This window comes from Chionomys nivalis, chromosome 12 (assembly GCF_950005125.1).
Source record: "Chionomys nivalis chromosome 12, mChiNiv1.1, whole genome shotgun sequence".
NCBI classification, from domain to species: domain Eukaryota; kingdom Metazoa; phylum Chordata; class Mammalia; order Rodentia; family Cricetidae; genus Chionomys; species Chionomys nivalis.
This window is the reverse complement of record NC_080097.1, coordinates 67,198,099-67,225,124: the sequence shown is the minus strand read 5'-3', so window position 1 is coordinate 67,225,124 and position 27,026 is coordinate 67,198,099. Positions and strand designations below refer to the sequence as shown.

At 38.5% G+C, this 27,026-nt stretch overlaps 1 protein-coding gene and 1 pseudogene across 2 annotated transcripts in view; both read left to right on the top strand.

The window, feature by feature from the left end:
• The window catches only part of Gpr137c (G protein-coupled receptor 137C), a 74,328-nt gene that overhangs the window by 36,011 nt on the left and 11,291 nt on the right, over nt 1-27,026 (top strand). Inside the window, exon 3 of one of the 2 annotated variants that reach the window (XM_057785996.1) lies at nt 720-948. The exons of the other annotated variant lie outside the window; for it this stretch is intronic. Coding sequence (XP_057641979.1) covers nt 720-948 — 229 coding nt within the window. The remainder of the gene's footprint in view (nt 1-719; nt 949-27,026) is intronic. 2 annotated transcript variants of the gene reach the window in all.
• Nucleotides 24,571-26,339, top strand: LOC130884808 (enoyl-CoA hydratase domain-containing protein 2, mitochondrial-like; annotated as a pseudogene).

The following is a 27,026-nucleotide window of genomic DNA, read 5'->3' as shown; positions in this document are numbered from 1 at the left end:
AGAGAGCAGGTAACTGTTAATTGGTATAGATGGTCACACCATACAAGAGTTTTGTGATAAGTGCTTGGGAACTATGTGTTCTGTAACTATCTTCTTTTTTGGTTAAGTTTGAAAAATATGTTTACTATAGATAATCAGGTCATAGGTTCAAACATTATTCAAAACATATTTCCCATAGCTCTTAAAATACTGTGGCTGGCCTTTAATCCCAGCACTCCAGAGGCAGAGGCGGGCAGATCTCTGAGTTCAAGACCAGCCTTATCTACAGAGTGAGTTCCAGTACAGCCCCACACAGAGGAACCTTGTCCTGAAATAACAAAACAAGAAAAAAATAATGCTGTGGTGAAATTAATTAGACACAGCATTTTAATTTGCTAGACAGATTTTTAAAAACTGATAATTATTAGAATGCAAAGGTCAATGCAAATGCACTCAGTAGTTATAAAAATGAAAACTTCATGACTGCCTGAAATGGTGTTAAAATTTTCTTCAATTCCACGGGTCAGTCTTTATTTTAACACATGAGATTATTTCTAACGTAATGCTTTAGAATCTGTGCCATTTTGAAATAGTTCATTTATGAAGTTCATAATGGTAGACATAAAGTAAGTCTGAGAGGTTATTAAATTCATGCTTAATGAAATTATAAGTAATTTAAGCTGAAAGAATTCTTGTACCTGAAAAAACACTGAATTCTCAAACACTTTGCTTTCTTTCAGAATTCTACTGCACTTGGGCTTTATACTGGCAAGCTTCCTCTTCTTAGCAGTGAACTTGACCTGTGCAATGCTAGTCCAGGGAGATGTCCCAGAAAATCAGTTGAAATGGACTGTGTTTGTTCGAGCATTAATTAATGATAGCTTGTTTATTCTTTGTGCCGTCTCTTTAGTTAGTTACATATGCAAAATTACAAAAATGTCATCAGCAAATGTCTACCTCGAATCAAAGGTAAGTCTAATTTCAAATTCTAATCCTATACATCATATTTGAATGAGAAATTTGTGCTGCTTCTTTGAAAAAGTGCTCTGAGGGCAGTCACATTTTTAGCATGAAAAAAATAGTTGTAACAATTAAAAGGTATTCAAGTTTGGGTTGTGATCCTTAGCCCTCAACAGGTAAACCATCTCTCCAGACCAAACTTAGGCTCTTACCAAACAATAATTTAAGTATTTTTTGTGACCCTGCATTAGAGGCTGATCAGAGGAACTAAACTAAAACAAATATGAATGAATGAATCAAAAAGCATCTTATACTCTCTGGGGTTAATTCTCAGAAATACTCAGGATGGTCCAGCATTTGACATGTGTCATAGGCTTTCCTACAATATAGCCTCCAGCAAAACTAGAGGATGGTTTACCTTTATAACAAGGTTGAGAAAGCCCCAAAATCCACACATGATGTGTGCCCTCAAGGGTTTGGTGCTAGTAAGACCTAAAGTCCTCATGAACTTGTATAAAACACAGAAACACCTCACCGGGGCTTCTGCTGGCTCCACGTAGACCAAGTGTGTCTGAGAAAGGTTCAAGCATGCCTCTATATTAAGGAACAGAAAATCACGAACATGTTGAAGGCACAAACACAGAATCAGAAAATAAATAAATATGAAGCTTTTTTAAGTAATAAAAATCAAGGCATGTTCTAAAAAATATAAAGCATCTTATAAAGCTCTAGAGAGAACTTAAGACTTTGTCTAGTAAAAGCAGTAGTTTGCCATTAAACAAACTTAGCAGATAATGTGGACATACACTTGAGTTAGCAGTGTAGATATGCCATGGAGATAAAATACCACTTATTTGTGTGAGGGTTTGGAAGTGTTACTTCACTCTATACTAAGTCCATGTGATACTTGAAATAGTCATGCCTTATCTATATGATACTTGAAACAGTTATGCCTTGTTTCTTCTTTTTCTTGCTTTGAAAAATACATAAATGTTAATTCACTAATAAAGAGTCATGGAAGTTTCTATTATCGAAGATAACTGACAGTGTCATTGGATAGTGAATGTTTACCACAATATGTGTGTGACATTGAGTGTGGGTTTGTAGATGTGTGGATATTGGGGTGTGGGATGTATATATTCCGAGGAACTTAGACAATTTTGTCTTCTCTGACTAACAACTACACTCAGAACATTATGTAAAACCAAACTAAAATTGCTAGATACCTAGAGAAGTGTGTGTGTGTGTGTCCAGACTTTAAAATCACAGTCCCAGAAGAATCTCTGCTTCATTCAGGCAATACATCATCTTGCTTTTACTTGCTCCTTGTAAAATCACTAGGCTTATTTGTATGGGTTTTTGTTCTCCTGTAGCAAAATTCAGCAATGGTCTTTTCAGACAATCAATGTTTATCAAGCAACTACCTTTTCAGATTCACATCAGCTGTTTTCTCTCCCTGATAATGTTTTCTAAAGCTCAGACTTGGTCTTTTGCTTTCTTCTTTCTATTCTTCTTCCTTTGCACAATTTGTGATAATGATCTCTCAGCCAGATCTCAAGTGCTTTGTTTTCAAATGGCACGTGGTATGCCACTTGCCTGACCCAGAAGGCCTTTCCATTTCCTAGTGCTCTCTGTATTCCTCTCTTCCCCAGCCTCAAAGACCTAATTGAATTCAGCCATTTCTCTCAGCTCCAGAATCAAGTCTAAAAAGACTGACTATCAGACTGAAGTTCTGGGTTCCCTAGGAATTCTTCTCGTATTCTATGAGCTACCATTTGTGTGTGTGTGTGTGTGTGTGTGTGTGTGTGTGTGTGTGTGTGTAGGTTTTCAGTAAAAGCCACGTTCCCTTTTGTATCTTTGTCATGTTTTAGAATGTAAACACATCTGTCTCATGAACTAACATGGCTAAGACAATTAGAGCAGGAGTAATTAAGCTCTAGGATCATACTACCTGGGTTTTACTAAATCGGGGTTGTTAACTCTCTGTAACTCTCTTCCATAGCAGTGCTATAATGATAAGACAGTAATGTGTGGGAAATCACAGCATCTGAACCGGCACTATTAGCTATTATTATCTTTTTTTATTTTTGAGACAGGGTTTCTCTGTGTGGCCCTGGCTGTCCTGGAACTCACTCTGTAGACCAGGCTGGCTTTGAACTCACAAAGATCCCCCTGCCTCTGCCTCTGCCTCCTGAGTGTGTCACCACTGCCCAGCAGCTGTTGTTATATTTATCATCATGTTTAGCATAGTCTACAGATGACTTATTAGAGGATTGGAAGAAACTTTTCAGATAGCACTTGGGGTAAAAGTTGCTTTTTGGTATTTTTGTTTGTTTTGTTTTAGCTTCGTCTAATATTGTTTACTAGCTGGTTTTATTTCCACCAGACCAGCAGTCCTCTCTCCACGCTGAGTGTTAAAACTTGCCAATATGAAAGCATATAATTTTACAACTTTAAAGGAAGTAGCAGTGGACTGCATGTAGCTCAGTGTACTTGGCCTTGGTTCCATCCCCAGCAGTGAAACAAACATGCAGCAATAATGTTACCATGATACTTATATTTAGAACTCAGAGTAAATATAACTTTATGCCTTCCTTCCTCCACCATGAAGTAGCAAAGAATTTTCTCACGTTATTAAAAATTTATGCTCCCACCCTGCCATGGAACCAGGTTGCACTGGGACACAGTGTAGCCATGGTGAAAACAGAAGCCTCCAGAAACTATTCAACCATCAGAACCTCAGCCTCAGCCCCACTGGCATCTGGAGGAGTGACTACTGGAGCCCTGGCCCCGCCTGCCTCAAGAGGAGCAACCACCTGAGCCTTGAGCCCATCTGTACCTGGAGGCTCAGCTGTGCCTGCACCTGAAGGAGCATTCAGCAGAATCACAGCCCCCAGCCACACCAATAAGAAGAAGGACCCCCTGAAGCACAGGCTTCACCCATACAGATTGGAGGAAGAGGTGGGTAGATGAGAAGGTAAGATTATACTAAACAACACAAAGAGCAATACAGCAACACCAGAAACTAGTGGTTCTACAGCAAGAAGACATGAATGTCCCAACACAGACGAAGCAGAAGAAAACAACACTAAAAATGGCTTTTTAAAGATAATTGAGGCCTGTAAGGAAGAAATGAAAAATTCCTTTAAAGAAGTGGAAGAAAAGACAAAAACTTGGAAGAGATCAACAAACCCTTAAAGAAAACCAAGAAGAAGCAATCAAACAGGTGAAGGAAACAGCTCAAGACTTAAAAACTGACATAGAGGCAATAAAGAAAACACAAACCAAGGGAACTCTGCAAATAGAAAAGCTGGGTAAACAGTCAGGAACTACAGATGCAAGCATAAACAACAGAATACAAGAGATGGAAGGGAGAATCTTCGGCTTTGAATATACAATAAAAGAAATAGATTCATCGGTCAAGGAAAATGTTAATTTCAACAAATTTTTAACACAAAATATCCAGGCAATCTGTAGACACTAAGAGACCACAGATGCCAGCCCAGACTACTACATCCAGCAAAGTTTTCAATCACTATAGACAAAGAAAACAAGATATTCTATGACAAAACCATATTTAAAAAATACCTATCCACAAATCCAACTCTACAGAGAGTACTACAAATAAAACTCCAACCCAAAGAAATTAGCTGCACCCACAAAAACACAGATAATAGATAATACCACACCAGCAAATTCCTAAGAAGCAAAATATACACAAAGTACCAACAACAAAAACAAAAATAGCAAGAACTAGTAATCACTAGTCATTATTATCTCATCTGTAATGAGATCTGGCGCCCTCTTCTGGCATGTGGGCATACATGGAGGCAGAATGTTGTATACATAATAAATAAATAAATCTTTAAAAAAAAAAAGAAATGCACCTCACCAAAAAGACAGACATTACCTCAGAGTAAAGAGTTGGGAAAAGATTTTCCAATCAAATGATGTAAGAAACAAGCTGGTGTAGCTATCCTAATAGCTAACAAAATAGACTTCAAACTAAAATTAGCAAAAAGAAATAAGGTCATTTCATATTCATCACAGGAAAAATTCATCAAGATCAAGTCTCAATTCTGAACGTATATGCCCCCAAATACAAGGGCACCCTCACTTGTAAATGAAACATTACTAAAGCTTAAATCACACATCAAGCCCCATACACTAATAGTGGGAGACTTCAATACCCCACTCTCTCCAATGGACAGGTCTGCCAGACAGAAACTCAACTAAAAGAACTAACAGATGTTCTGACTCAAATGGGCCTAAAAGACATCTATAGAACATAGAAGAATATATCTTCTTCTCAGCACCCCAGGGAACCTTCTCTAAAATCAACCACATACTCGGTAACAAAGCAAACCCCAACAGATACGAAAATTTGAAATAACCCCACGTATCTTATCAGATTACCATTGTTTAAAGTTAGAATTCAACAACCCTAATTGCAGAAAGCCCATAAACTGGTGGAAATTTAACAACACTCAACTGAATCACCACTGGGTCAAAGAAGAAATAAAGAAATTAATGACTTCCTAGAATTCAATGAAAATGATGGCATAACATACCCAAACATATGGACTCAAGGAAAGCAATGATAAGAGGAAAGTTCATAGCATTAAGTGCATACATGAAGAAACTAGAGAAATCCCACACTAGTGAATTAAGCTCTAGAACAAAAAGAAGTAAACTCACCCAGGAGGAGTAAGTAGATGGCTGGAAATAATCAAATTGAGGGTTGAAATCAGTAAAATAGAAACAAAACGATGCAAAAACTCAATGAGACAAAGAGTTGGTTCTTCGAGAAAATGAACAAAAACCTTTATCCACACTAACCAAAAGACAGAGAATATCCAAATTAACAAAATCAGAAATGAAAAGGGGGATATAAGAGCAGACAATGAGAAAATACTTTAAAAACCTGTACTCCACAAAATTGGAAAATTTAAAGGAAATGAACAATTTTCTGGATAAGTACCACATACCAAAATTAAATCATGACCAGGTAAACAAATTAGATTGCCAATAACCCCTATGGAAATAAAAACAGTCATCAAAAGTCTCCCAACCAAAAAAGCCCAGGACCAAATGGTTTCAGTGCAGAATTCTACCAGAACTTCAAAGAAGAGCTAATACCAATACTTCTCAAATTATTCCACACAATAGAAACAAAAGAAACATTGCCAAACTCTTTTTCTGAGGTGATAGTTACTTTGATACCCAAACCACACAAAGACACAATTAAGATAGAGAATTACAGATCAATCTCACTCATGAACATGGATTCAAAAATACTCAATAAAATACTGGCAAACCAAAGCCAAGAACACATCAGAAAAATCATCCACCATGACCAAGTAGGCTTCATCCCAGAGATACAGGGATGGTTCAACATACGAAAATCTGTCTGTGTGATCCACCAAATAAACAAACTGAAAGAAAAAAACACATGATCATCTCATTAGATACTGAAAAAGCCTTTGACAAAATACAACATCCCTTCATGATAAAGGTCTTGGAGAGAGCAGGGATACAAGGAACATACCTAAGCATAATAAAGGCAATATACAGCAAGCAACAGCCAACATCAAACTAAATCAAGAGAAACTCAAAGTGATCCCACTGAAATCAGGAACAAGACAAGGCTGTTCACTCTCTCCATATCTGTTCAAGATAGTACTTGATGTTCTAGCTAGAGCAATTAGACAACAAAAGGAGATCAAATTTAACTCTTGTTGGATAGCCCTTGAAGTCATTTCTAAAATTTCAACCTCTGAATTGTTACTTTTCATCACAGCATTGGAGCAGGATTGTAAGTGCATCTACAACTCCATTTACGGAGCATATAAAAGTCTTTTATGTTCTATTTTTTTATTACTTAATTTGTATGTTGAACAGCTATAACAGTGCTGTTGTTTGATTCTCTTTTGCAAAGAGAACTTTTACTTGCTTTTAAAACAGTAGTTACTGGGAGCCAGGCATGGTAGCACATGCCTTTAATCCTAGCATTTGGGAGACAGGTTTAGGTTGGCCTGTTAGTTTGAGGCCAACCTGAGCTGTGTTCTGCTAGTTTAAAAAAAAAAGTTACCTATAGTTCGATAATTTATTTCTGTGCCTTCGCTGTTTTTTTCACTTCTTTATATATTTAAGGCTGCCACCTTGTTCATTATCTATATGTGTATTTAAACTGTAAACACTTCTGGCTGGGCGGTGGTGGTGCACGCCTTTAATCCCAGCACTTGGGAGGCAGAGGTAGGCGGATCTCTGTGAGTTCGAGACCAGCCTGGTCTACAAGAGCTAGTTCCAGGACAGGCTCCAAAACCACAGAGAAACCCTGTCTCAAAAAACAAACAGAAAACAACAACAACAAAAAAAAAAAAAACAAAAACTGTAAACACTTCATTCTTTTACAAACTAATACAGGTAGAACAATATGTTTCCAAAAACTATTTTGGCAGTTTTCCATAACCTTATAATTTTGTAGCAACACCCCTTATTTAACTAAAACAGGGAGAGGCTGGAGAGATGGCACAGTGGTTCAGAATACACGCTGCTCCTGCAGAGGACCAGAGTTCAATTCCCAGCACCCTTGTCAGGCAGCTCACAACTAAAGCCCCAGGAGGATCCAGTTCCTCTGTTCTCAACAGACACTTGCACACAGGAGCACACACACACAACATACACATACACGTAACTTAAAAAGTAAACACTTAAAAACAAGGAAAATTTAGGTTTAGATTACAGCCATGTCTTATGTATGGTATACTTACACATCAGTGATAATTACATATTATCTCTGTCAGCTTAACTCAGAAGAAATCTGAAAATCAGATGTCTGTCATTTTTAGTTCCGTTAACTTCCATAAGAAGTTACCAATTTTTCCCTCAGTGCCTTTCCACCAAGGTGACTCTGACCTGAAGTTCCTGTATTCTAGGTAGCTGTCAGAATAAATCTCACCTGTTTCATTCACAAGCTGGTAGGTCAGAAATATGACCTAAAAGGTATATAATCTGTTTCACCTTCTAATATGTATTTATGTTCAACTTGATCCAGATCACTGTAGCTTTGCCCTTTGTCTTTTCTATCCTAGAGTGTGACAAACATCATACTTTGACCTACATCGAGAGATTTTAAAGAATTTTCTTATAAGAAAAGTTGGTTCTGTGGGCTGGAGAGATGGCTTAGCAGTAAAGAACACTTGTTGCTCTTGCTGAGAACCTGACTTTTATTCTCAGTTCCACGTCACTGCTCAGAACCAATTGCCCTTTTCTGTCCTCTGCATGTAGCTGTGCATACGTGGCATACATTCACACACAACTACTGACATATAAATAAAATAAAGAAGACTTGTCCTGGAAAGAAGGTGCTTGGTGCCAAGCCTGACAACCTGAGTTTGATCCCCATATCCCCGTGGTGGGAAGAGAGAATTAACTCCCACAATTTGTTCTCTTACTTTCATCCACGTGCCTAGGTATTTGTGCTTGAGCACACATACATTAATAAGTAGATAAATATTTGAAAACATTTTTCTAGTTTCATTTTTTATTTTATTTTTTAATTTTTTATACATTTTTATTGATTTTATTGAGCTCTACATTTTTCTCTGCTTCCTCCCTATCTCTCCCCTCCCCCTTCAGTTCTCCACCAAGGTCCCCATGCTCCCAATTTACTCAGGAGATCTTGTCTTTTTCTACTTCCTACTTCCCATGTAGATTAGATCTATGTAAGTCTCTCTTAGTGTCCTCATTGTTGTCTAAGTTCTCTGGGATTGTGGTTTGTAGGCTGGTTTTCTTTGCTTTATGTTTAAAAACCACGTATGAGGGAGACATGTGATAATCGTCTTTCTGTGTCTGGGTTACCTCACTCAAAATAATGTTTTCTAGCTCCATCCATTTTCCTGCAAAACTTAAGATGCCGTTATCTTTTTCTGCTGTGTAGTACTGCATTGTGTAAATATGTCACATTTTTCCTATCCATTCTTCAATCGAGGGGCATTTAGGTTGTTTCCAAGTTCTGGCTATGACAAACAAAGCTGCTATGAACATAGTTGAGCACATGTCCTTGTGGTATGATTGGGCATCCTTTGGATTTATACACAAAAGTGGTATTACTAGGTCTTAAAGAAGGTTGTTTCCTAATTTTCTGAGAAATTGCCACACTGACATCCAAAGGGGTTTTTTGCTTTTCCATATGAAGTTGAGTCTTTGAAGAATTTTGCTGGGATTTTGATGGGCATTGCATTGAAATATTGAAAACTTTTAAATAAATCTTTATACGAAAATCATCAATAGATATTGTATATTGTTGTTGAAGTGTTAGCTACATAGAGTTCCCAAGAAAAGTTTTTTTTCATTTTTAGCACCAAAAAAAAAAAGTCTCTGATTAGCATTCTCTTCTTAAGCTAGTATGTCTCAGGTTCGGAAGCAAGTAAATAGCTAGCCCTGCTCAATTGTTAAAGAGCTTACTGTATCAATTTTTGCTCTAGTTCTGCCTTTCTTTTTTATCTCATTCTTCCCTACCCACAACTTATTCATATGCGTTTTTATGACCTGTGTACACCTCTGTAGCATCTGATTATTTGCAACAAATTATTTAAATTTATAAATTAATAATAAGTTTAGTTATACCTTTGGATATGTTTATATTTTTTCTTTGGATGAGTTTTTTTTTTAATTACCACAGAATGATCTTAGAGACATTGTGTTTTAAATGGAACTAGAACGTGGAAACGAGATTGAGAGAGAAGTAAGGAAAACCTACACAGCTGTTTTCGCCTGAGTGTGACTTTAGGCAGTTAATAGCATCTCTGAGCTCAAATGTCTTCGTCTTACCTATAAATCCCTTCACAGCATACAAGAATCATTAGCACCTATGTTCATCAACAACAGACTTGATGAATCAGCAAAAGCATGCCTTTACAATAGCCTCAAAGAAAAAATATCTAAAAATAAACCTAATGAAAGAAGTGAAAGATCTCTACTGTAAAACTTTAAGACACTAACAAAAGAAAGTAAAGGCAATACCTGACGAAAGGTGGGAGGGGTGCGTTATGTTCCTGGATTAGCAGAATTATAGTGTAAAAGCAACGACAGTACCGAAAACAATCTACTGATTCAGTAGAATCTTCATCAAAATGTCAATGACATTCTTCACGGAAACAGAAAAAAATCCTAAAATTCATATGTAAACACAAAAGATCAAGCAGACGCAGACAAAACTAAGCAGAAAGAACACAGTCAGAGGCATCACATTTCCTCATCTCAAATTATACTACAGAGCCATAGTGATAATGACACTCTGCTACTCAAATAAAAACAAACACATAGACCAGTTGAATATAATAGAAGACCCAAAGATAAACCAACATAGCTATGGATGTCTAATTTTTGACAATTATTTTTTCAATGCACTAAAAAAGAGACAGTTCGGCAAAACTGTATATCCACATATAGAAAAATGAAGTTATACGTATCTTTTTTACCCTGGACAAAAATCAGTTCAAATTGGATCAGAGACCTTAATTTAAAGCTAAAACATGGAAATTGCTATAGTGAAACACTTCAGGATATTGGGTCAGGCAACAAATTTCTGAGTAGAACCCCACTTACACAGGAAGTAGCACTAAGAATTGACAAATGGGACCATGTGAAATTAAAAAGCTTCTACACAGAAAAAGAAACTCAGCAGAAAAAAAACAAGCAGCCTACAGGACAGGAGAAAATCTTTGCCAGTTATACCTGAGACATGTATTTAATATCTAAAATATATAAAAATTGCAAGAATTAAATACCAGAGAAACAAAACTGATGGGTGATAATAGGCCAATGACCTGATCAGATATTTCAAAAGAAAACGATAAAAATGGTCAGTAATTTTTTTTTTGAGTGTTTAACATCTCTAGCCATGGGAGAAATGTAAACTAAAACTACTTTGAGATTTCATCTCTCCTCAGTAAGAATGGTAATCATCAAGAGAACAAATGATAAGCAAATACTGAAGAGGATGTAGGGAAAGAGAAACACTTATACACTGACAGTTAGCCATATGCTAATCAGTGTGGAGTCCTCTCAAAAGAATACATCTACCATGACCCAGCAGCATCACTTCTCGACTTACACCCAAAAGATGCCACATCCCACTGCAGAGACACTTGTCCATTCATGTTTTAAGGCTGCTTTTTTTTACAATAGCAAGGAAATACAATTAACCTAGATATCCATCAACAGGTAAATAAATAATGAAAAAAATAATATATACAAATGTGATTTTATTAAGTTGTAAAGAAAAATGAAGTTTGCAGTAAGATGGATGGAATTTGGAAAAAATTTTAAGTCTGGTAACCAAATCTAAAAAAGAAAAATACAGTATGTTCTCTTTCATATGGGCATCCTAGCCTTTAACTGTTAAATATGCAAATCCAGATGGTAAAAAATGTGGATAAAGGCCTAGAAGCTAGAAAGAGGTCTGTGAGACTGGAAAAAGGTTGTGAGGGAGGGATGAGAGGAGACAAAAGAGAAAAATGGAAGTGGAAAAATAAAGGGACAAAGGGTCCAACAGAAATAATGACAGGAAGATGGGAGAAGCAGTGGAGGAGGGACCAACCAAAAGAAGATGTATGTGGAAAAACCCATACAGAAATAACTGTTTCTTATAAGATAATTTTTTTTAAAAAGTCTGATCTATAAGGTGGAAATGAGATACTGCTGATCTCCTGGGTTCCTGTGAGGTTAAGAGTAGTAACTACCAGGCTGGAGAGATGGCTTAGCAATTCAGAGCACTGGCTGCTCTTCCAGAGGACCTGTGTTCAATTCCCAGCACCCACATGGTGGCTCACAACTGTCTGTAATTCCCATTCCGGGTGATCTGGTACCCTCACACAGACATACATGCTCAAAAAATAGAAAATAAAAGAGTAGTAATTGCCTTACAAGTTTTCTGTCAGGATGCAATGAAAATGCACATAAATACTACCACAGTGTGCTGCACTTTGAAGCACTTAAAACGTTGGCTTGTGTTTGTGTGAGACGGTAACCTAGCTTGAAGGAGTGTTTTGTTATTGTTTAGATTTATTTCTTGTTGGTTTGTGTGCATGGCATTTTATCTGCATGTTTGTGTACCATGTGTGTGCCTGGTTCCCACAAAGTCCAAAGAGAGAACTGGATCCCCTGGAACCAGATATGTCTCATGTGGGTACTGGGAATCAAATGTGTGTCCTCTGGAAGAGCAGTCAGTGGTCTTACCTGTGGAGTCATCTCTCCAGCCTCTGAAGAGGGTTTTAAATATCTGGAAATGATGGAAAAAATTATCTAGGAAAGGATCCTTATACATTTAATCAAACTCAAAAGGAAGAACTACCCATAAAAGGGAATAAAAATCTCTACAGAACTGGAATTCTCTTTTGAGTAGCTTAGTCTTACAATATGCGTCATTTTACTCTTATGTACTCTTCCTCTGATTTTTAGGAATTAATGTGTATGAAAGATTACATGTGTCTAATATTTAGTTTCCTTAGTACTTCTTGCTGAGTTTCATAAATGTCCCCTTATTTTTTTAGACCTTGTGCTCTAACTCTCTCCAAAATAGAGAGCCCAGGAGAGGAGGGAGCAAATTTTGCTCTAAGATCTAAAAGTTCAGACTGCCTTACAAATTTGTCAACCCTAGCTTCACACACATAAAGTATAACATCATTTTTGTGATTTCTAGAGATATACAAACTGGTAACAGCAGTCTGCAGTTGGAGTTTAGGCCATTTCAATAGTGGAATGAGTCAGGCTAAAGCCCAGGTGGTGGTCTAGCATTTGCCCGTTGGTGCCTTTGTGCACACACTGGATAATCAGATGGCAGGGCGATAGGAGCTATCATCTTTGCAATGTTAGCTGTCTTCTTCTTTATGGGATCCAGGTAAGTGTGTTGCACCCTTCCTTGATCCAGTGTATTTGTAAGTTTCCAGGCCTGGTTTTCTTCATATGACTTAAATATGTCTGTGAGCTCTTGTGGGTGCAGTTTACATTGGTAAACTTATAGGGTGATGCTCTTTTTACTTTTAAGGATGTTAGTTTTCAGCCTGTGCCCCTTGAGTGTCTCATGACAGGTGGTGTTATGTGCACAACAAAATCCAAAGGTGACCTACTTCATTCAGTAACTCTGTTCAAAATATAGTCAGGCCAGGCGGTGGTGGTGCACACCTTTAATCCCAGCACTCAGGAGGCAGAGGCAGGCGGATATCTGTGAGTTTGAGGTCTGGTCTACAGAGTGAGTTCCAGGACCCAAAGCTACACAGAGAAACTCTATCTCAAAAAAAAAAAAAAAAAAATGTAGTCAGGTGCTGTTTGCAAGATGGAACTTTTCAGAGCAAGGCACGGACTGGAAAGGATGCTGGTTTATACAGTGTGGAGCAACTTAGGTAAAGGCATGGTGCAATCTCAACACTCAAGGAATTTTCCCCTTATACTTTCATACTCTACTGGCCTCCATCATGAGAACTGATGTTTTCTGTGATCAGAAGGTCTACCCAGTAAAAGTTATCCATGCTGCACCATCAGGATTGGAGGAATCAAAGAGTTAATTTCCTTGTGTTTTCACATCATAAAATTGTTTCTGAAACTATTGAGGTTTTAGAATTATTTTTTTAAAAATTCCCTCATTTTAATGCTGAGCTTGACATTTTAATTTCAAAAGGAAAATAAAACTTGTGAGATTATTTAAAAAAAAATATGTGTAGCTTTCTGCTTCTGACAGTGGCCTAACTTATTCCTACTGGGTAGAATGATGAGCTCTGAGCAAAACATAAAAGCACTGAAGAAACTGGAGGGTAACACTTAGAAGGAAAGGATACTGAACCAGCTTCCTGCTTTCTGCTGCTGCTGGTCTGAGTCTCATCCCTGAGGTGCTTAAAAAAATCATAAAACGTAATTCTCCTGGTGGGAGCCAGCTGGGGAACCTGGGAGTGAAGACTGCCATGTGGAAGAAACACATCTGATTATAATCCATGCCAAATGTTTGTCTAACATCTGATATAATCGAGATAGACTCCAAACAGCATAGTAATGATGAAGGAATTAGACTGAGATTTTAGCTTGGGATCAAGTCTAGCAAACATTTTGAGGTTTGCTACAACAATCGGTCATTTTTAGAGGAATTTTACAGAATTCAAATTCTTTAAAATATGTTTTTCACAATGCTCAAAACCTAAATTTATTAGCTAAAATGAAGAGATGGAAGATGCAGTTCTTACTCAAAAAGCAAACCTCAGAAAGCAATAAAAGGAGTTAAGACATCTCCCTACAAGATGATCTTGATCTGGGATTTATCCAAGATTTTATTGTATATTCAAGGGTATAAAGGAACACATTTAGATTAAATAGGAGTTCTTAAGAGAAATATAAACTGTAAAAACAAATAGAAATTCTAAAACTTAAACAAGTCAATAAACTTAACACCAGTTGGAGAGAAAGAGCCAGTGAATTTAAAGATTAAATCAATAGAAATTACCCAACCTGACGAACAAAGAATGGTGGGGGAAGATAAAAATATAATGAACAAAACCTTCAGATCTACTTTTGAATACGTAAGAGTAACCAAAGGAAAAGAGAAAAAAATAAAGTTGGAAAAATGGTTTTGCTGTGGGATAATACTTTTGTACACTGTAAAGTTTTTTTTTTCCTTTTTAAAATGATTTTATTGAGCTATGCATTTTTCTCTGCTCTCCTTCCTTCCTCCCCCCTCCCCTTCAGTCCTCTCCTGATGGAGGACGGTCATTTATCTATCGGTTGCTTTCATTGGTTAATTAATAAAGAAACTGCTTGGCCTTTGATAGTCCAGCCCTTAGGTGGGTGGAGTAGACAGAACAGAATTCTGGGAGAAAGAAGCCGAGTCAGTCAGTCGCCATAGCTCTCCTCTCCGAGATGGACGCAGGTTAAGATCCTTTCCGGTAAGCCACCACCTCGTTGTGCTACACAGATGAATAGAAGTGGGTTAATCAAGATGTGAGAATTAGCCAGTAAGAGACTAGAGCTAATGGGCCAAGCAGTGATTAAAGAATACAATTTGTGTGTTGTTATTTTGGGTATAAAGCTAGCCATACGGGAACGCAGCCCGCCGCTCCCTACTACACTCTCCCATGGTCCCCATGCTCCCAGATTACTCAGGAGAGCTTGTCTTTTTCTACTTTCCCCACTGTATATTCCTCACTCATATTCATTTAATACAATGCTGGTCGGCCAGTAGCCAGGCAGGAAGTGTAGGTGGGGTGACCAGAACAGGAGAACTCTGGGTAGAAGAAAGGCAGATACACAGTCACCTGCCAGATGCAGAGGAACTAAGTTAAAAATGCCTTTCTAAGAAAAGGTACCAAGCCATGTGGCTAGACATAGATAAGAATTATGGGTTAATTTAAGTTTTAAGAACCAGTTTTAAGAGTTAATAAAAAGCCTGAGCTAATAGGCCAAACAGTTTATAATTAATATAAGCCTCTGTGTGTTTCTTTGGGGCTGAATGGCTGCGGCACTAGGTGGGGCAGAAACATCTGTCTACCGTGTTTGGAGAAATAAATCTTCCAATTTTTTTCTAAAACAGATTTATAATTTCAATAAGGTCCACATCACCTTTGATTTAATCAGGACATATATAAGAAAATGGCTAAGCACAAAGTGGTCATGTTGCTTAGAAGCAGTTAGAGAAGCTATGTGAAATGAGGAAAGATTGTATTTTTCAGAAGTTAAAAAAGAAATAAATTAAAAGAGACTGCCTCAGGAAAAAAAAACAGAGATAAATGAATCAACATACGTCAGGAACAGGGATTCAAGTGTTGCTCAGTTCTCACCACAAATAATGGAGGCCAACAGCACAGAAGCATCTTCGAATGCTGGAAGGCAAACTTGTCAGCTCTGAGTCCTGCGGCTACTATAAATACTTTTTAATCGTTGGCGTTGTTTTGTTTGAGACAGGGTCTCTCTGTGTAGTCCTAGCTGTCCTAGAACTTGCTTAGTAGATCATGCTGGTCTTGAACTCAGAGATCCTCCTGCCTTTGCCTCCCAGGTGCTGGGATTAAAGGTGTATACCACTACCACCTATCTTGAAATATTCTTGAAGAACAGCAAATGAATAAATTTACCTGAATAAAAGAAAACCAGTAAGCATACCTACATTACATGAAATCCTGAGAACATTTTTTTTTTTTTTTTTTTTTTTTTTTGGTTTTTCGAGACAGGGTTTCTCTGTGGTTTTGGAGCCTGTCCTGGAACTAGCTCTTGTAGTTCAGGCTGGTCTCGAACTCACAGAGATCCGCCTGCCTCTGCCTCCCAAGTGCTGGGATTAAAGGCGTGCGCCGCCACCGCCCGGCACCTGAGAACATTTTACAGTGTGTAGAAAAACAAACTGGCTTGAATTCAGTTCTTCAGAAATGAATGAAGAACACCATAGGTAATATATGGATAAACATAATTTCTGCATTTTTAAAAATACATAATGTGAGGTTTACATGTGTGGATGTAATAGGTAATACTCCATAAGTTGTATCTAACAACTATATAATGAAGGATAGGAGAAGAATATAAAAAGTTAAGGGTGTGCATTGTAATATTTAGAGCAGGGTTTTCAAATTTTGATCTTGATACTGAGTCCTATATTAATGGAGATCTCAAGGAGCTTTGTAATGTGTCCCTATTACTAAATAACATGTTAAGAGTTAACATGTTAACCTGTTAATTCATTTAAAAATAAACCCACTAAATGTAAAATAAATAACTTCTATGAGTTATCAAATTTTTTTTAAAAAAATTAGATTGACATGCTACATTATTCAATTGTCCTTTACGTCTGACTTGGTAGCAGACATCTGGGTTTCCCTATCCATATCTGCATTCACTGTGTTAGGGTATGTTGTTCAGGTTGAAATAAATTTTAGAAAGTCTGTCTTCACACATGCATGCAGCTGGGAAATGGAGAACTTTAATACATTTTCCAGATAATAGGGGATATCTTCTATAGTGCTAACACAAAAACACAGAAGTGAAACTTTCTTGAAGATTAGTTACCATGAAGAACCTAAAGAAGTGACTTTCTATTAGTCTATATTAGACTTGGAAAATTTTGTAAGATCATGCTTTGATCGTTTAGAAAAGAGTGGCCACAGATCTTCAGTATGCTTTATTTTCATTAAGTTGTGTCCCAAATTGCATGTGTTAGTATCACACCATCTCATCAGGAAATTCTAGTTGGTAGAAAACGTTAATCGTGGATGCAAGTGCATATAATTTCCCAGGATCTAATTTTCACTTGAAAGTTTAGTAATTGCCAACTGTTTCTTTAAATTTATAGGTTTATTTTGTATACATAAAAAATGCACCTGTATACCAAGTCTGAATAACCATTGCTCGTCTTCTATAGTCTATCAAGTAAAACATGGTGTTCTATGAAAAAATTTTAATAAGTGACTGTTTCCACTTCCAAATCAATTAATCATGTAAGTGGTTTTCTCCAGAACAGCCACAGTGCTTCATATGAGGCACAGATCATCATTCCATACATGGAGTAATAAATAGACAAGTACTCTAGAATCAGTCTAATAAATATTTTTACTGTTTCCTAAAGGTTATTATAAGGAGGGTGCATACCTTAAATCCTGGCACTTGGGAAGCTAAGGCAAGAGTTCAGGGCCAGCCTCAGCTTCAGAGAGTCTTTTGGGCCAATCTGGGCTATGTAAGACACTGTCACAAAAAAGCAAATAAATAAAGAATTATTAAGCTTTCGTTTTTAACCAGAAATGCATGATAGTGAAGAGTATAATCACCATAAAACAATTTATATTTGTGCCCTAAAAATTATTCATTGGATCTTCATTTATAATGTGAAAAGTTAATGAAAACAATTATTTGCTATTTAAAGCATTCATCACACCTGCATTTAAATTTTCGATTCCTTTTGCTTTAAGCTCTGAATGATTGGTCTCAAAAAGATGCTGCAGCTTAACTTGGACCATAGTACTTTTCAAAAAATGTTCTGTTGCAGAAGACATAAAAGGTAAACTCTTAAATTTTATAAAAACCTATTGAAAGATAGTTACCATTCTATTTTTGTTTCTTACTAATGGTTTCATGTAGTCCCTTTTCAGTAGGTTGAAGGAATCTCATTGAGTCAGACAACTCTCTGACACTTTTCTTTCTTAGCATTTTAAAGAAGACATTTTTATTTATGCTAATTTATATAATATATATGTGTGTGGATTCCTGTATGTGAGTGCAGGCACGTGTGAGCCATGGCATACATGTAGAATCAGGAGAGCTGTTTTTTGTATCAGCTCTTGACATCCTCTGGCTCAGACAGACTCTTCATTGTCTACCTCTGTGTAGTGCAAATAATAAAACCCAGAAACAGATATTGGAGTTAAGCCTGAAGATCAGAATAGCAAAGCAGCCAACCACTGGCTCTTATCTCTACCTTAGACCAAAAAATGGGCAACATTTTGTCTCCACAAAGCCTGAAGACTCCACACCCAGCATTTCACTGTCTCTTACCCCTTATTCCTCTCTCCACCCAGCCATATCATTCCTGTTTCCACCTCCCTAGTGATGGGATTAAAGGTGTGGGATCCTAAATGCGGGGATCACCTTTTTGTGAGCTCTGTTTCTCTTTTAGATGGATTCAGTCTGGTATAGCCAGGGTGGCCTTGAACTAACAGAGATCTGTCTGCCTCTGTCTCCTGAGTCTTGGTGTTAAAGGTATGTGCCTTCACTCCCTGGCCTGTATGGCTGGCTAGTGTGGCTGCTTTGCCCTCTGATCTTCAGACAAACTTTATTTATTAAAATACCAATAATATACCACTATACCTCTGCATACACCAAGCTAGCTAGCTGCGTGCATCCTAGAATCCTTCATCCTCTACCTGCCATCTCAGTGTAAGACCACTGGAATTCACATGCACAATACCATGCCCAACTTTACACGAGCTCTGGGGATTTGAACTTAGTTTGGCAGGCTTATGCAGCAAGTACTACTCAAGCCAAATCATATCATCTTAACCATTCTCAATACATAGTCATTGTCGTTAGGTGTAGTCACGGTGTTACACAGTTATCCCTGCTATCCATTCTTAGAACATTTGTCTCATCTCATACCAAAACTCTGTACCAATAAATCCCCATTCCCAAGCCAATGATACATTCTTAAGTATGAAATGAGCATTTTTAGAGTAAAAATACTGTTTGTTTTGAGACAAGGTCTTTCTATATAGTCCTGGCTATCCTAGACCTCAATGTATAGATTGATCTGGCCTGAAACTGACAAAGATTCACCTGCATCTGTCTCTCAAATGCTGGGATTGATAGTGTGTGCCATCACACCTGACAAAATTCTAAATCCGAACATGAGTTTTATATCGATTTAATTTTTTAACTTTGAGGAAAATTATAAATTTTGTAAGGCGAAAACCATGTGGTATGCATATTGTTGGCTGCCTGTGTAGGTGCAAAACAATTACAGCATGTCAAAATAAAATGTATCGCCTGATGAAGGAGTTCAGCAGGTGTGGCAGATACAACTGAGGAACCTACTAACCATAAAAACACAGAAAACAGGCCGGGCGGTGGTGGCGCACGCCTTTAATCCCAGCACTTGGGAGGCAGAGGCAGGCGAATCTCTGTGAATTCGAGACCAGCCTGGTCTACAAGAGCTAGTTCCAGGACAGGCTCCAAAACCACAGAGAAACCCTGTCTCGAAAAAACCAAAAAAAAAAAAAAAAAAAAAAAACCAAAAAAAAAAAAAACAGAAAACAAAATGAACTCTTGTGCGAAAGTGCATATACTTCTAACCTACCTGTGCTGCATCAGACCTTTTAGAAAACACAGCTGTGAAATGGCCATAGCATCATCACCTGTTTATAGCTAACATTGGCAGTCTGTTCAACAGACTGAAAGCAACAGCCGCCTCCCAAAAATGGGTAAAGAGAATTCTATTGTTTTAAGAATAGTTTTGATTTGGATCTTTCAGGACCTTGGGCCCTAAAGACTTTCAGATCTGTTCCCTGCTAGCAACACCAACAAACACAGAGAGACAACAGAAGCCAAATAGAAGCTCTATACCCAACATATCAATACCTACATGTTAATATTTAGAAATTAGAGCACCATAGGGCTAGAGCAATGGCTCAGCAGTTAAGAGCACTGACTGCTCTTCCAGAAGACTCAGGTTCAATTCCCAGCACTTATATGACAGCTCACAAACATTTGTAATTCTAGGATCCAAGACCCTCGTACAGACATATGTACAGGAAAAACACCAATGAACATAAAATAAAAATAAATTATTAAAAAAAGAAAGTGGAGCACCAGAATGAAATTTTTAAAATCATTTATGTACTGGTTTCTAGAATGTACTTTAAGTGTAAAGATCGATGACAGTAAAAACTAATACATTCTGCATTCGGTAAGCATAGACGTCTATATCATTATCAGATAAAACAGACTTCAAGACAAAGAATACTATCAAAAATAAAACTACATATTTTATCAGGAAGTAAAGAATATTAGAAAATACAAGGGGTAGATGTATGATTACATCAAGAAGATGTAATCATAAATGTGGGTATGAGGCTAAAATATCAGAAATAGCGGGGAAAGCAGACAAATAAGCAGTGATAGTCAAAGGTACGCATGATCCCCAGTGATGCCTGAAGATCACTAAACATAAACTGTGACCATTGTCAGTGCCCTTCAGCTAATTGATGCCAAATAACTGGAATGGGAATTTCTTCGATTAAATATGAAATTGTCATGAAAGTAAATCACATGACTAGCTGCTGTCTTTGTTAAGGTTTCTGTTGCTGTCCTAAAACACCACAACCAAAACCCACCTGGGGCTGAGAGGGTTTACTTCAGTTTATAGATCTTGGGTCGCACTCCATTACTGAAGGAAGAAAGGAACTGATGCAGAGGCCATTGAGGAGTGCGGATTACTGCCTTATTCTTCATGGCTTTTTCTTATAAATACTCCTAGGACCACCTACCCTGGTGTGGCTTCATCCACAATGGGCTGCCCCTTCCCACATCAGTCACTAGTCAGGAAAATGTACCACAGATTGACCTGGTGGTAGCATTTTCTCAATTGATGTTCTCTCCTTTCAAGTGATTCTAGACTATGTCAAGCTGACATGAAAATAGCCAGTACACTCATTAAACAAGTCACAACATATCCAGAAGGGTTGGAATTAGAATATTCTCTGGATATACTGTGATTCGATATTAATAACTAGATAGATAATACAATCCTAAATAACCCATGGGTAAAGTAATTACCAGAAATTTAAAATTATGTCAGACAGAAAGTTAATGAAATATATTGTATCACAGATTGTAGGATAGAGCTAAATTTTTGTTTGTTTGTTTGTTTTGTTTTTTTGGTTTTCAAGACAGGGTTTCTCTGTGGTTTTGGAGCCTGTCCTGGAACTAGCTCTTGTAGACCAGGCTGGTCTCGAACTCACAGAGATCCGCCTGCCTCTGCCTCCCAAGTGCTGGGATTAAAGGCGTGCGCCACCACCGCCCGGCTTTAGCTAAATGTTTTAAACGCTTACAGGTAAATATGCCTTTAAATGCTAATATACTTACATAGTATGTTAGAAAAGACTGAAATCAGTGATATGTTGTCTCTGTCAACTGTAGAGGGGAGAAAGGTAAATAGTAACAGAAATAAGCGCAAAGTATATAGGAGGACTAAGATAATAAAGATAAGGATAAAAATCCATAAAACAGGATGTACAATAAATAGAAGCCAAACACTGAGTCTTTGAATAGATAAAAATTACAGTTTGACTAACCCTTTAACTCAGGCACAAACTCTAATCAACATAATAAAAAGAATAATCAAAGGGGGATTTAACTGGGAATGGAACATTATTGTAATATTTGAATATCAGCCAGTGCAGCTCACTCCATTAAGATATCAGAAGGGCAAGGGAGACAGATCCACAGGTCAAAGCACTTCCATACAAGGAAAGGGAGATCTTGAGTTCAAATTCCCAGAACCCCTCTAAAATTGGATGTGATAGGGTGTCTGTAGTCCCAGTTTTCTTACTGGCAAGATGGGAGGCAGAGGCAGGACAGTCTGTAGAAGCTGGACAGACTAGCCTGGGAAAGCAGTGGCAAAACAACAGAAGAGAGATCTCTGCTCAGACAAGGTAGAAGGAAGGCAATGATTGACACCTAAGGCTTTTTCTAACCTCCGTACAGTCTGCACCATGGTGCTCACATACCCACATTCATTATCACAAACATCATACACACATGCATGCATCATACACATACCGGAGAGCAATAGAGAAAGACCACATAATTTCAGTAGACACAGAAAAGCAGTTATTTGACAAAATTCAGCCCCCTTCGTGATTAAAAAAGATTTAACACGAGATGGAGAACACTAGGAGGAGGGGATATATTGTATGAGAGAAGAATAAATAATAAAGATATAACAACATTCAGTTAGTAGGAAATAGAGGAAATTGCTTCTATTGGGTTAAAGAGACGTTTATTCTTTTTTTAAAAGATTTATTTATTTATACAGTATTCTGCCTGTAGGCCAGAAGAGGGCACCAGATCTCATTATAGGTAGTTGTGAGCCACCATGTGGTTGCTGGGAATTGAACTCAGGACCTCTGGAAGAGCAGTCAGTGCTCTTAACCACTGAGCCATCTCTCCAGCTCAAAACATCTATTCTTAAAACACACAATATCATTCTTAAATATTATAGTCAACTTAAATATTAAATTTCCCTGTACCTAAGACCAGGAATAAAGGAATATATTGGTAGATTTTTGAGGATATAATTCTGTTCAGTATACCAAGAAAAAAAAGATATAAAATTGGGAATTAAGTAGAAATATCCAGGTGTGATGGCACAAACTTGTAATCCCAATATTTGGATGACTGAGGTAAGAATATTTAGACCAGCCTGGGCTAAATAATGAGACCCTGTCTTAAAAAGTAAGAGCTTAGGAGTCATAAATTCCTTAGTCCATTTTTATCATGGAAGTACATTTCCTTCCCTTATGACAGATAGTTCAGCTGGATTATAGTATTCTGAGTTGGCAATTATCTTTTGCAACTTGAAATACATCATAGCAAGCCCTTCGGGTTACACCATTGGATAATCTGATGATATTCCAATGGGTCTGCCTTTACATGTGACTTGCTGTTTCTCCCAGGCCATATTCAGTATACGTTTTTTGTTTTTCTATATATATTTAATGTTTTAATTATAATTAGTGTTTTAATTATAGGGGGGGCTCTTTTTCTCATCTTGTCTGCTTGTTATCCTTAACACCTCTTCAATGTGGGTTGGCATCTCTTTCCCTGACTATGGGAAATCTTCTGTCCTGACTCTTTTGAAGATGTTTTCTATGACTTTAGAAAGAGATTCTATAACCCATAAATTTGGTCTTTCCCAGGTCCTCTAGCTTGGAATTCCTACTAGTACCTTGTTATCTGTATCCTTGCTGGACTTCCAATTGTCTGCAAGCTCAGATTCTGTCTTCTCTGTGGTCCATATACTGCTGAGGCTTTCTGCAGAGTTTTTTATTTGACTATATTTTTTTATTTTCAGACTTAAGACTGGTTTTTCTTCAATATTTTCTTCAGCCATTTTGCTGAGTTGCTCTTTCATTCCATCCATAGCAAGTTGTCTGTATCTCTAAACATGCTTATAATCATTATCTTAAGTTCTTTCAGATTTCATCTAATTCCAACTAGATGTCATTGTTATAGGGATAAGTAATCTTTGGAGGAGTTATGTTGTCTTGATTTCTTGTGTTACTTGCATTGGGATTTATGCTTCTGTGTTATTTCCTTGCTTGCTTTATTTTTGTGAGCTATTTTCTTTCATTTGAACTGTTGGCAGCGCTCAGTGAGACTTCTGTGTCATGGTGTTGAATTGTTGCTCACTAAGTAACTCCTTGACCAGGTCCAGGTACCTGGTGTGTCCTCTATATTGCGTCTTTAGTAGGTTATGAACTGAGAGCGTGACCACAGCCTTTTGATAGCACCACTAGGCATTGTCACAATAGCCAGTTAATGACAGTGGCTACTTTGACTTTCATAATTGTTGGAGGATTGAACAACTAAGGAAAATATGGTGCATTCTCAGATTTTAGTTAATCTCCACCTTAATTTTTGAGACGGGGTCCTTGCTGATCCTGGAACTCACCCATCTGGGAAGACTAACTGGCCGACAGGTCCCAGGGATTGCAACCCCAGGATTGCAAGCATAGTGCAGCCATGCCCATCTTCTCATGTGGGTGCTCTCATGCTCACACAGCAAGCAGTTAACCAACTGAACCAACTAGCCATAAATTCCCTTAAAAACTAAAATTAAACAAGCTGGTCAGCTTATTAAGTTGTATTCCTTAATGTGCACAGATTTTTGCATGTCATATCTTAAAATTTTTTATTGTTGATCTCAAAATTTGTGTGAAAAAGCAAACGTAAAATACTTAACACAGTGGGATTTTTTTTCTGTAATTTTTCTGTGGCAATGAAAGTTTTCTATAGCTGTAATGTTCATTCTGGTTCATGACCATAGATGATTGCTGAGCACTCAATGGTGATGACAGGACCATTTCATTTAAATATAAATAGTCATATGGAGCTAATGGATATGTTCAATGGTGTGGATGAAAGCAGTGAAAAGAAAGGGATTTAGGATTTATCACTGAGCAACTTGGTCACAAAACTACAGTAACTTAGACTGTGCTACTAGCTTAAGACAGACAAGTAGACCAACGGAGCAGAGTTTAGGACCTGGGAATAGAACAGCAGAGTTATGGCTTCTAATTTTTGACAAAAGAAGCAATAACATGCCATGGAAAAAAAGGATAACCCATTCAATAAACGGTGCTGACAAAGCTGGATGTCTACCTGCCGAAGAATGAAAATAGACACTATCTTGTCACCTTGTATAAAAGTCACTTCAGGGTCTCCGCGCTACCTAGCCAGCCTGCTCCCCGATGCTGCACGCCCTGCCCCGCGTGCTGCGCCTCTCGCGCCCCTGGAGTTCCCTGGGGGCCCGCGGCTGCGCCTCCAACGCGACGACCAGGACACCCGAGATCCAAGTGCAGGCGCTGACAGGTCCGGACCAAGGAATCACTGAAATTCTGATGAACAGACCTCATGCCCGAAAGGCCCTGCGGAACATCTTCGTCAGTGAGCTGCTGGAATCTCTGGCACAGCTTCGGGAGAACCAGCAAGTCCGCGTCCTGATCTTCCGAAGTGGAGTGAAGGGTGTGTTCCGTACAGGTGCAGGCCTGAAGGAGCGGGGAGCGGATGACTGCTGAGGAGGTGGGGTTCTTTGTCCAGCGGCTCCTGATGAGTGAGATTGCTGCCTTCCCTGCACCCACTATTGCAGCCATGGACGGCTTTGCCTTGGGCGGGGGCCTGGAACTGGCCCTGGCCTGTGACCTCCGAATAGCAGCTTCCTCAGCTGTCATGGGGCTAATTGAGACCACCCGAGGACTTCTCCCAGGAGCAGGGGGGACTCAGAGGCTGCCCAGCTGCCTGGGCGTGGCCCTAGCAAAGGAGCTCATCTTCACAGGCCGGAGACTGGATGAGATGCAGGCCTATCAGCTGGGCCTGGTAAATCACGCTGTGGCGCAGAATGATGAGGGTAATGCTGCCTACCACCGGGCACTGGCACTGGCTCCGGAGATCCTGCCCCAGGCTCCCATTGCTGTGCGACTGGGCAAAGTTGCCATCAACCGAGGAATGGAGGTGGACATTGCATCAGGGAACATCCCAACCCAGGACCGGCTGGAAGGGATGGCAGCCTTCAGGGAGAAACGACCCCCAAAATTTCTTGGCAAGTGATCCAGTTAATTTTAAACGCACACCATAAAAGAACAGGATGCAGAGGAAAAGTCTGCAGGCTAGCCCTCTTAAGCCCTCAGTTTCTTCACACTGTGACTGGCCCTGACCATTGCTCACCTTCCACATTGCTCACCTTGGCTAGTCAGTGGGACCCAGGCCTTCCTGGTTCCCTTCACTCAAAGAAGCTTTGGGTTTGTGTCATGGGCTCTGATCGTCATGGAACAGTGAGAAGGAAGTCACAGAACAAATCCATCCAGGTTTATCTGAGCAAGTGTCAGAGCCAGTTCAGAGATCCCAGCTCTCTACAGATAACCCGGTGGAAATTCTGGACAAACCATTTAACTTCTCTAGAATTCGGCTTTTTTATCTGGAAATAATCAGTTGCGATGACTTAAAATCCCTATGTTCAATAAACATGCTACAGCCAAAAAAAAAAAAAAGTCACTCCAAAGTGGGCCAACATAATTTAGCTGTTAGAAGAAAACAGTGGATACTGTTCAGAAGACATGGGGGGCAGGGAAGGACTTTCTGAACAGAAGTTCAGGAGCACAGGAAGTAACCTCAGTCTCAACAAATGAAACTAAGAAGCTTCTGTATTTCAAATAGGAAGTAATATACAGAATTTATAACAAAATGCAAAAGTCAAATACCCAGCAAATAAAACTGTCAATCAATAAATGGGCTAATGAAACAGATAGTTTTTTAAAAGCCCCAAGCTATTTTTAAATACACAACATCCCTAGACATCAGGAAAATACAAAATAACCCCACTTTGATATAACACCTCACCACAGTCAGAATGGCTCATCAGAAATCTGCCAACAAATGTTGGCGAGAATGTGGGGAAAGAGGAACCTTATCCACTGCTGGTAGAAGTGCAAATTAATACAGTGATTATGGATTAATTAAAATATTAAAATAGAACTACCATATGACCCAACTTATTTCACTCCTGGGCATATACCCAGAGAGTTCTTTCCTATCATAGAGATATTTCCACACATGTTTATTGCTACTGGAGTAAACCTATTTTAGAGAGGAAATGGAGCCAATCTAGATGTCCATCAGCAGATGAAATGTGATCATAAGAATGTGGTTCAAGCCAGGCAGTGGTGGCGCACGCCTTTAATCCCAGCACTTGGGAGGCAGAAGCAGGCGGATCTCTGTGAGTTCGAGACCAGCCTGGTCTACAAGAGCTAGTTCCAGGACAGGCTCCAAAGCCACAGAGAAACCCTGTCTCG